The following is a 10,820-nucleotide window of genomic DNA, read 5'->3' on the forward strand; positions in this document are numbered from 1 at the left end:
AATTTTCCATCAACATGACTTTGCTTGATTCATTTGTGAGCATTGATGTTTGAAGAAACCCTGGACTCAGGATTTGAAGACTCACATTTTTATTGTTCTCTGTCTTTTTCATTGCTTAGTTAGGGCTAGAGAAATGGAACAAGTCAACCCTACATAGCCTGATCCTCATGAGAGGGTACTTCATAACTTTATGGCTATTCAAGGTCACTATAACTTCATCTGGGAACTGTGACAAATCTCCAAAGGTCAATTATTTTCAAGGATTTTGTTAAATTATCTTGAACATGGTCCTTGACTGTGACATGACTGAATATTTGAAATTGATAGATTGATTGATTGATTGTGTGTTTGTGTGTGTGTGTGTGTGTGTATTTGTGTATAAAGAGAATTTTGACCACTATTTCAAAAAACAAAATTTGAGATTTGACAATAGCACATTTTATAAGATGTTGAGAACTCCCAGACTTTAGTCCCTTTGAAAGCTTAAATATTCACGCATCAGAAGTTACTTATTCTGTTTGATTCTGTCTTGTAGATCTTCTGCATGTTTCCTGCTTGGGGTATTTTCCCAAGTATTCCTTGTAATTATGCTGAGGAGAAGTTACCAGGCATTAAGCAAAACTGGACAAATGACAATGGCAAAGAGCTACCATGAAGAGATTATTTTTTTATAAATCCTTGGAGAGAAGAAAAAAATTGATTAGAGGAAAAAATTACCAACTTTTGTCAAAAGGTGAAAAAGATTGAAAACACGAACATTGCATTAAAAAGTAAATTTTAAAAAACATATACTTTATCTAGAGCTATCAAAAGTTTAAGAGGAATAGAAAAATAGAATAGTAGTTTCAAATTCAGTGTCAAAGGCATTTAGATATATGTTTTACTGAGAAGAATAAAAAGCTCTGGAAGACTTGTGGAAAGTATAATGGATACATATAGAGGGCAGAGTTTAATCTTCAAAGATAAAGCTTAAATGGAAATACTTCCAGAGTATCATAAAGCTTTTACAATGGCTTGAGGATGTAGCTAAGTGGTAGAGGGCTTGCTAAGCATGCATAAGGCCCTATACCCCATCTCCAGTGTAGAAGCAATAAACCAACAATCAGCCAGTCAATCAGATAATCAATCAATCAATCATCAATTAAACATCCACACTGTAATTCCTTTTCAGTGTGACTTCCACAGTTTTCTTATTTACCTTCTAATGATTTTAAAGAAGAATCTCACAAAAATTTTAAAATGTTTTCCTCAATCCTTAAGGGGCTCTGCATCTTTCTTTCCATGGTTTTTATTTGCTATGGTGATTCCCAGCTACCTTGTTTTTCTGTTCAGCTTATTCAATTATTCCTGAAGAAAATATCTTAAAATAATTTTATTATTTTAGTAACATTTTAGCTATCCCAGTTGATCTGTTGCTTTTTTTTTTGTCCTTTATTCCATGGAAAAATGGGATAAATAGTAATCCTATGCAAATTGAAGTATGGGAAAAGTTAAATTACTATAAAGAACTGTCTTCTTCCTTTAAAAATGTATCTTTATGGATAATTAGCTTTCAATGCACCTAACAGCTTTCCATGGAAACCCTGAGAAAAAATGCAACAATGAGCAAAAATAAAATTGCATGTTTAAACCATGAATTTTTGAAATCTGTGACTGCCAGATCATTGCATTGAATTCAGTATTCTCAAACTTACCTTGCAATCACAAAGAGTACACAACTGACCCCTAGGCAGGCGAGCAGCACGTACATCCAAATGTCTGGAGATAGGGGGTTGAGGAAGGAGAAGACACCCGGGTTGGTTCCATTGGGCTTCCGGTAAAGGATGCTAATGCCCAGGGTCATGAAGGGCTTGGAGAAGTCGATGACTTTCTCCCGTACATACGTGATGGTGAGAGGGGCCACTGCCAGGTCAGCTCTCTGTAAAAGCAAGTACCAAATGGTCAGTTTCAAGTGACTAGCCTTCTCCTAATCTCAACTACAAATTTTTTTTTGTGCAAGGAGTGTCTAGCATGAGTTTATTTTATTTATATTATAGAATTTATTATCAAAGAGAAACCAGAAAGTATGGAGGGGTGGGGTGAGGGTCCATGTAAAGTACACACCCATTTCCCCATAACTCACACACTGAGAGTGTGCATGAGAGAAAGGGAAAGAGAGAGAGAGAGAGAGAGAGAGAGAGAGAGAGAGAGAGAGAGAGACAGAGAGACACAGAGAGAGAAAGAGACAGAGAGACAGAGAATCACAAACACATACAGAGGGTATTGTCATTCATAAACTAAAATTACCAAATACTGTCTTTACCAAGAGCATGTTAGAGAAGGGAGGAAGGAATACCTTGGTCTAATATAAGGTGACACGTTGAGATTTTTCTCTGAGTCCCAAGTCCCAGGTCCTAGAATTTTTGATTTAATTGGAAACTTCTCAAGCTTACTCATTGACATATAAGGGGTGAATGTATAAATTTTAATCCTCAACTTTTATTTTCACCCACCCTTCCAGACTGGGCAAAGTTCATTTTCCTTTTAAGAAATATTTATGTGGTGTGTGTGTGTGTGTGTGTGTGTGTGTATGTGTGTGTGTATGTGTGTGTTGAAAGACACGGAATACCAAAAACCTTTCTTCTGAACTGTTTTTTCCTCCTTTTACTTCTTCCCTTAGAGCGTTTTCCAGTCATGTGTGGTTTTGCTTACATGGTCGATGAGTTCTTTAACCATTCCATTCCATTCCCCTTTGTCATTCTGGGCTCCATATTTGCCGTCAGGAACCAGTTTAACATCATAAAGGAAACCCAGGATACTTGACAGTTCTTTCAGCAGATCCAGGCAATATCCTTCAAATCTGTCATTTCCATACAGGGGCTTATCGGATTTCCTGTACATCACGTAGGGCTCTTCCTAAGCGAAACAAACCAGGTATGGAAGCTCCGTTATCATGAAACGGAAAGTGTTCTGTCAGTGCCTGAAGACATGTAAGATTTGAAGTTGATTTTTAAGAGTGGAAGGGATTGAAGTCAGTTGCTTACGTTCCTGATTCTGCTAAACTTGCCTGCCACTGTTACAAAAGCCCTCATGTGTTTGTCTTTCTTTCCTGCCTTTTTAGATGGGCGCTTTCTCTTTCACTGTTGTAGTAGGGGAGAGGATTAGTGGATGGTGTGACAGAGTCATAGTTAAGTTCAAAGTTTGAATCTGAGACGATAGAAAATCTCAGAAGTCACTTGGCTGCCATGTGCCTCCTTAAGATAGGACCATATCTGGGCTTTCTGTAGTACTCCACTTGCCTTAGGCTTTGGCCTAAGACTGTCTATTTATAAAAGAGAAATGAAGACCAGCAAATGTAAGTCTTTCATTTTTTCAAATATCACATATGCTAAATATTCTGATTTTTCTCCTTCCTTGGGAAAATGTAATTTGCATTTTATAAGAACTTTTTCTTTTTAATCCTTTTTAATGCACATTACCATTTCACACTGAGGAGGTTTTTTTTTCTAACCATCTTTAAAGGTTTATTTTTTTCATTGCTTCATTTATTAGCTTTACCTCCAGATCTCAACCACCACCTTGTCTTCTCTTCCCAGTCCCATCCTTACGTATTTATTACAATTTCAGTTGTATTTGCTCTGCATACTGGTTGGCTATTTCCAGGGTTTCTTCTTTTATTAGTCTTTATGAGTCCAATCACCTTGGACCTCAAATATGACAGTGCTTCCCTAGACACTTACACATAAACCCTTATCTGATGAGTAATGGCCGCCTTTCTACCACATATCTCTAAACTTACTAATTCTCTCCTAAGTTCACTTTGTTTTATATCATAATAATTACTCTACTGATGAGATGCTACATGTGTGTAGGTTCCTCTTCTAGCAAACTGACAGTTGGATCAAGCCAATGCAATAGAAAGTTATTGCCCAGAGTGGCATATGCATGTTTAATCCTGGCACTGGGGAGGCAGAGGCAGATTTATCTCTATGAGTTTGAGGCCAGCCTGGGCTACATAGGTGAGTTCCAGGGCAGCCTGTTCTATATAATGAACTTTGTCAAAAACAAAAAGTAAAAGAAGACACTTGTCCCCTTGCCCCCAAAACCCTGTTTCCATAAGCAGGGTTGCAGTAAAAGTGACAGCCAGAAGAAAGTGCAAATAAAAATCAGATTTATTTTAGATGAATAAGTCTAACAAGGCGACTTCAGAGACAAAGAGCTGAGTGTTACACAGTGAATGAAATAAAGCAAGGCATGCCGTAAGTGCAGAGTTCACAGTGGATTGTGCCTTCTTAGTTCCCATGGGAAAAGAGAGGAAAGGCTGGCTTGTGGACATTGGCTAGCTGGACATAAGATCACGATTGCAATGGGACACAAGGCTTTGGGGTCAGGTGATACAAGGGTTCTTTCCAGAGGTATGAGCCAATGGAGAGGAACCAACAGAAGGAAGACTGGAAACAGTGCAGTGTTCAGGGACCTGTTCCACCTGGACACTAGGAAGATCCAGGGTAGAAACAAAGAGGTAGGAGGTGTTGCCACAGTCCAGGGAAGCTGGAGCCTAGGTATAGGGCAGCAGACACTGCAGGAATGTGCTTATGGAAAGACTTGAACAAAACTGTTGATGGGCAGTACAGGGGTCACAGGAAACAACATCACTGGCTTCCCTCATTGAATCACCTTTCCTGGTCTTTTTCTAAAGTCAAACCAACCAGCAGTTCAGCAGGCAGAGAACAGAAGTGGCCCAGGATGAGCGGAGAGAGGGAACGAATGAAGCTGGGATCGTATGTGGAGAGGTTTCAAGGACTTATATTTCATTCCTTTAAGCACAGACGAATGTATGAATGTATGCTTTTAGCTCCCTGGTTTAAAAAAATAGACATATGCAGAAAGCCTCGCCAGGCTGGAAAAGACAGTGAAAGGATCCTTTTACGTCTACGGTGGGAGTATGGAAACAAGGCCAGAACTTTATAGCTTACCAGAATAGTGGTGACAATGAGCGTTCGGTTAGCCAGCGAATCTGTGATATTGTTGGACCTGTCTCTATTGCCATCCGTCATGTTCAGCCCACTGTTGGAGTTCCAAATCCCAATCTGCACAGAACACAGGATGTCAGAGGTTGCCTGTTGCCTGCAACAGCACTTAGGTTAAACAGAGGGCCCACTATACAAGGAATGGGACCAATGCTTACACCCTGGGCCACAAGTACCTCAGAGTGGAAACTACTTGATGGAGAAGAGTTATACCATAGGATGATGAGGGTGTAGAATCTTATATCTGAGCTAATTAAGGCAGGTACAGGAGGCATTTTATCTTATTTTTTAATTAATCTATTATTATTATTATTATTACTATTATTATTATTTTGAGACAGTGTTTCTCTGTGATGTCCTGGCAAGAACTGGCTTTGAAGACCAGGCTGGCCTTGAACTTAGAGACCTATCTGCCTCTGCCTCTCAAGTGGTGGGAATAAAGATATATGCCATCACAACAGCTTGGAATGTTTCCTTTTAAGTATTAAGCTAATTGCAAAGGTTTTTTTTAATTAAATATAAGGAGTAAGTGATTATGAGATTGTTCTTCTGAAGTGTGTTTGTTGAGCACCTATTTCCATGTGTCAAGTACAGCTATAGGCACTGGAGGACACAGAACACAGCAGCAGACAAATGCATCTGCCCTTGTTACATTCTGCTGACATCAAACATCACGCCATCAACGAGTCAACACTTTTTAAAGGGTCCTTTAAAATGCATGATTGCTGGGATGGAAAGAGAAGGGTGGGTGTTGGAGGATGGGATTGGAAAAGGAAAGACAGATGGGAGAAACTACATAGATGAAGGCTTGGCAAACTTCAGGACCCATCCTCACTGAGGAACTGATGCTGAGAAGGGGTACCTCTTATGCATCCCAGTAGAACCTAGTGAACACCTCTGCCCAAACACTCTATGTCTTTTATAATTATTATTTGTTTATCTCTCTTTTGTGTGCTCTTGGTCATCAATTATCCCAGTGAAGAACTTTTATTGTTCATTGATATGTGGTGTGTGTGTGTGTGTGTGTGTGTATCAGAGAGTCAGTGGTGAATATTGTTATTCAATAGACTGAAAAAAAAAAGATGGTCTGCCAGAGCCTGACAAATACAGATGTGGATGCTCCCAGAGCCTGGGGTCCCCAATGGAGGAGCTAGAGAAAGGACTGAAGGAGCGGAAGGGGTTTACAACCTCTTAGAAAGAACAACAATAACAACCAACCAAACCCCTCTGAGCTCCCAGGGACTAAACCACCAACCAAAGAGTACACATGGAGGGACCCATGGCTCCAGCTGCATATGTAGCAGAGGATGGCCTTATTTAGCATCAGTGGGAGGAGAGGCCCTTGGTCCTGTGAAGGCTCGATACCCCAGTGTAGGGGACTGTCAGGGTGGTGAGGTGGGAATGAATGGGTAGGTGGGGGGAGCATCTTCATAGAAGCAGGGGAGGAGTATGGGATAGGGGGTTGCAGAGGGGAAACTGGGAAAGGGGATACCATTTGAAATGTAAATAAATAAAATATCTAGTAAAAAATATGATGGTTTTCAATTTCTCCAGTGTCCTGGTTACTGCTAATGTGGTTGGACCTATTAAATACACATTGATCATTCCTGATGCCCCAAGTCCAAGTTGTCCAGAATCACCTGACCTAAGTAGATGTATCAGAGTCAAAACAGAGGTGCTGAATAACAATGTATACGACTATTTTCCAGCTATCTGTGTAAGGTGTGTGTGAAATTTTGCACACACATATGGCATGACTGCTGAGATTTCTGGAGTGATAAGGAACCATTGGGAAAGGAAGGCAAGACAGTGGGAGATGTGAACAAAGTGTTCTTGTGTACACGTTTGAAATGTTACAATGAGGCCCATTGTTTTGTATGCTACATCAAAGAATTAATACAAAATTAAATTTAAATTGCCAATTCTTTAAACAGTATATGCAATGTAATCAAATTTCTAGTTAGGCTTGAGTCCCACCCTTAGAGACAAATGAAAAATCTCAAAATTAAAAATAAAGTCAAGACTTCTGCTCTCAAGAAATTCTGCCAAGGGATACTAAACTCATAAACTGATTTGTTTAGCATCTGGGAAGACCTAGGAAAGAGCTTTGAAAATTGAGATATTCAGTCCAGCCCTGGACTCATTCATTGCCAGACTCTGGATAAGGAGTGGGATTCAAAGCCAGATGGAAATAGGCAGACAGAGGCTGTGTGACCTTCAACAGGATGTGACTGTTCTGACTTCCTCTCTCGATACTACAGGGATGCTGAGACGATCACATGAGATGGCAGATGTGGAAGTGACTGTGTATGATAAGAGGTGCACGAATAATCATGCAAGACATGCAAGTGACTGTCACTGCAGTTTCTTCAAGCTCACTGTAGGGAAGTAATATGGAATTGCTAGTGACCTTTTTTTTAAATTCAGAAACCTTAAAATACGCTATGAAAATCAGAGACATCTATGGCTCTAGCATTTAAACAACTTCGCATGGGTAGGGAAGATCTGTGCTTGATACCCAAATCCTTTTGTTTGTATCTTATATATAACTTAGCATTTGCCAGCTATGTGACCTCGGACAGTGGATGAGGCCATCCGCTCCTCAGTTCGATCACCCGCAAAGTGGAGAGGAAAATGCTTCTAAAATTATTTTTAAAGATTTATTTTTATTTGTGTGTACATGTGTCTCTATGAGTGCATACAGTATGTGGGGGATGATGCCTTCTGGAACCAGAAGAGGGAGTCAGATTCCCTTCAAGCTGGGGTTCTAGGAAGTCGTGTGCATCTTGATGTGGATGTTGGGAGTAGAAGAACTCCAATCCTCTGGAGGATCAGCAAGTGTTCTGAAATCACTGAGGCATCTCTCTAGTCCAAAAGTACCTTTTAAAAAAACAATTAAAAAATTTGCCCTATGTGCATATTAGAGGCCCTCCCCACCTGTGTTTGCTTTGATTGACTCTCTAACGTGAGCAGCAGTAACTTGTCACGTATCTTCTTAGATATACATTCTTTGAGTAAATTTCTAAGGACTACAATGCATTCACACACGCATACACACAAGTATAGACTATTCCTCTCCTCCATACTAATCAGGGTTAATTTGTTGGAGAAAGAAAGAGACTAATGGTGGTGAATGGAGCACTAGATAGAGCAGCTGCTTGCAGAGAGGATACTAGAAGGAAGATGGGATGGATCTGGGCCAGCACCCTTGGGAACCCTTTTGAACTTTCAGGGCTTCTTGTGATGTGGTGTGTAGTCTCTCTGTTGATGGGAGAGCCTCTGTTTTGTGAGCCATACACTTAGGAAGTTGGACTTAATTTCTTTAACCTTCCCTCTTCCGATGTTCTTTTGAGGCAGAACCCTGGCTTCTAGCAAATGCACATCAAGTTCAAAATGTTGGTCCATTCGTTCTTATTACTCTAGGGTGTATTGTGTGCACTCTACTCTAGAGTGGGAAGACTATGTGTAATGTGGGCCCTGGGCATAATTTCAATTAAACACTGACATAGGCACTTAGAAGTACAGAATTAAGTTTTTAAGCAAGTATTAGAAAATGTGTTTGTGACTGTAGCTATTTTTAAAGGCAGGATGTATTTTAACTCTTACTCTCATTAACATTAAGTGTGTGTTTAAATATTTTCATCTCTAAAAACAGTATTATTGAATGTTACTGTAACATTCTTTTTGAATATAAGACTTTAGACTATAGACAAATGCTCTCTCCTGCTTTGCTGCCATATCTTCATCTTCCAATCAGAAAGCGAGTGGTAACCAAGGTGCAGAGAGACCATTGCTACTGTCCTGCAGTCGGATACCTCACAAAGTTCCAAGAGCACAGATCTTCCTCTATAAAACAAGGCAGCGGAGATAATCTTCCTGACAGCTTTCAAAAGTTGTTACAATAAAACAAAAACCAGTAGGAGAGTCAAGGAAAGGTCAGGCTTCTGCCTTGGCTTTACTTCTTAATTGAAATGAATGGACACTTGGCAAGCCGGTGTCTCTGATGAGGTGGGACTCTGTGATGTGCTGATGTGTGCTTGCTGGACAGTGCTGTGCAGTTAACCAAATGCCTGGATGTTGGCTTTATGGTCTTGCTCTGCAATCAGAGAAGTGTGACTCTAGGAAGCAGCACATCAATTTTCAGACTGTGAAGCAAAAGCCTTCTTTCCTTGCCTAAATTGGCATGAGGGAAGTAGCCATTTGATATCTGGAAAGTATTTATGAATGAATGTTCAGAGACTATTATTCAGACTTTTAAAATGCGACAAAATAGGCTATTTAAGTGAGAGTCATTAGGATCTATTTTCCAAAACTAGAATCACAGGAACATAAAATCTAAAATTGCTGAGTGCATACAACCAGGCATGTATGGGAAACAAAGTAACGGGAGATTTGTTTCCTGTACCTTGAGCCTCCTTAGTGCACAGGGTATCTGATAAAGATTATCCCCTCTCTCCTGGAGCTATCTGGTAACTTAAATAGAGTTCTGATGAGGAGGAGAGTTTTAAAATGTGACTATTCTGGAGCAAACTCTTTTTTTTTCTTTTTCTTTGTTTTTTAAATAATTTATTTATTTTTTCTGAAATCGTAACTCATTCATACAGGGGTTATAAAAACAGAAAGGCAGGATGTGGGGAAGGGGATGACACACTGAAGTGTGGGTGTTCAGGGGGAGTACAGATATCTTTCAGAACCGGGTATCAGCTGGGTGAAGGTTCAGGAGACAGGTCACTGTAACTCTGCCTATGACTCACTTGTCCTTATCTAAGTTGGTATTATCTGCCAAGGCTACATATTCACAAGGTCTATGACTACTCAGGCTGGTAAATTTCTGCAAAAACTGCCTGTTTACAATAGCGTATAGCCATCTGTTTCAATGTTTTTTCACAGAGACCCAAGACTTGGTGTTAGTATACATGTATGACGGACCTATTGCTGATTTTAGTCCTATGGCTGATTTTAGGCCTTCAGTGGGTAAGCAGGGCTGCCCCTGACATCTCCTCCCTTCTCTAAGTATAGAAGGGCTGTGGTGAATCTAATCTTGTGAAGGCGGGGATAGAGGCCTGACCTCCAGTAATTGAAGGGGACCTTGTAATGGTGGACCAAACTCTTAAAGACAGAATCTTCTTAGGGAAGTGTATCCTGTTGGGTATGAGTGAGTCCTTGGGCTGTAGTCTCATTCCTGAACATCCTAGGTGACATAAGCTATGAAGGGTTAGTAGAGAAGATGAGGAAGAGAGGCATGGATTAGCAAGGACCAGATGTTACATATTCAGGATGTGGAAGTTCATGTTAGAGAGTAGTGCTGCCTGGATGACTGCCCCTTTCTCTTGAGGCTAATTTTGGAGCCTGGACTCTATGCTCTAGAGTATTTAGTTTGAATTAATTCAGCATTGCACAATGTGCTAGGAATATCAAGCTCAAATATGCTGCTTTCCAAGTGCCAGGTAATCGAGGAAACTCGTTCACTTCTGGTTCATCAATAAAACAACATATATATATATATATATATATATTGATGAAAAAAAAAAAAAAAAAATGTGGGTATGCGTGTGTGTGTGTGTGTGTATGCTATAATATATGTATTAAAAGAAGGACATTTCTGAGCTACTCGTTCTTTTAAGGGGATGATAAGATTATTCTTTGGACTACTAATAGAAACTGTTTATAATTTCTGAGACTCGGCCAATCATTTGAAAGGCGGAAGCAAGCCTGAAAAACTGTTCAAGCTGAGTGACCTGAAGTACTTTATAGTCCATCCATCAATCAAAAGAAATTTTAGCAACTGGTTTTAAGTAGAGTGAAAGAGAA

At 39.9% G+C, this 10,820-nt stretch overlaps 1 protein-coding gene across 8 annotated transcripts in view; it reads right to left on the reverse strand.

Moving 5' to 3' along the window:
* Nucleotides 1–10,820, reverse strand: part of Grik1 (glutamate ionotropic receptor kainate type subunit 1) — a 388,808-nt gene that overhangs the window by 44,980 nt on the left and 333,008 nt on the right. For 7 of the 8 annotated variants that reach the window (XM_028756334.1, XM_028756331.1, XM_028756332.1 and 4 more), the window contains 3 exons: nt 4,956–5,069; nt 2,692–2,895; nt 1,695–1,918 (listed from right to left, as the gene is read on the reverse strand). In XM_028756334.1, coding sequence (XP_028612167.1) covers nt 1,695–1,918; nt 2,692–2,895; nt 4,956–5,069 — 542 coding nt within the window. The remainder of the gene's footprint in view (nt 1–1,694; nt 1,919–2,691; nt 2,896–4,955; nt 5,070–10,820) is intronic. The other variant, XM_028756336.1, reaches the window with a different exon arrangement.

Source organism: Grammomys surdaster, unplaced genomic scaffold (assembly GCF_004785775.1).
Source record: "Grammomys surdaster isolate TR1022 unplaced genomic scaffold, NIH_TR_1.0 126118, whole genome shotgun sequence".
In the NCBI taxonomy this organism is placed as follows: Eukaryota; Metazoa; Chordata; class Mammalia; order Rodentia; family Muridae; genus Grammomys; species Grammomys surdaster.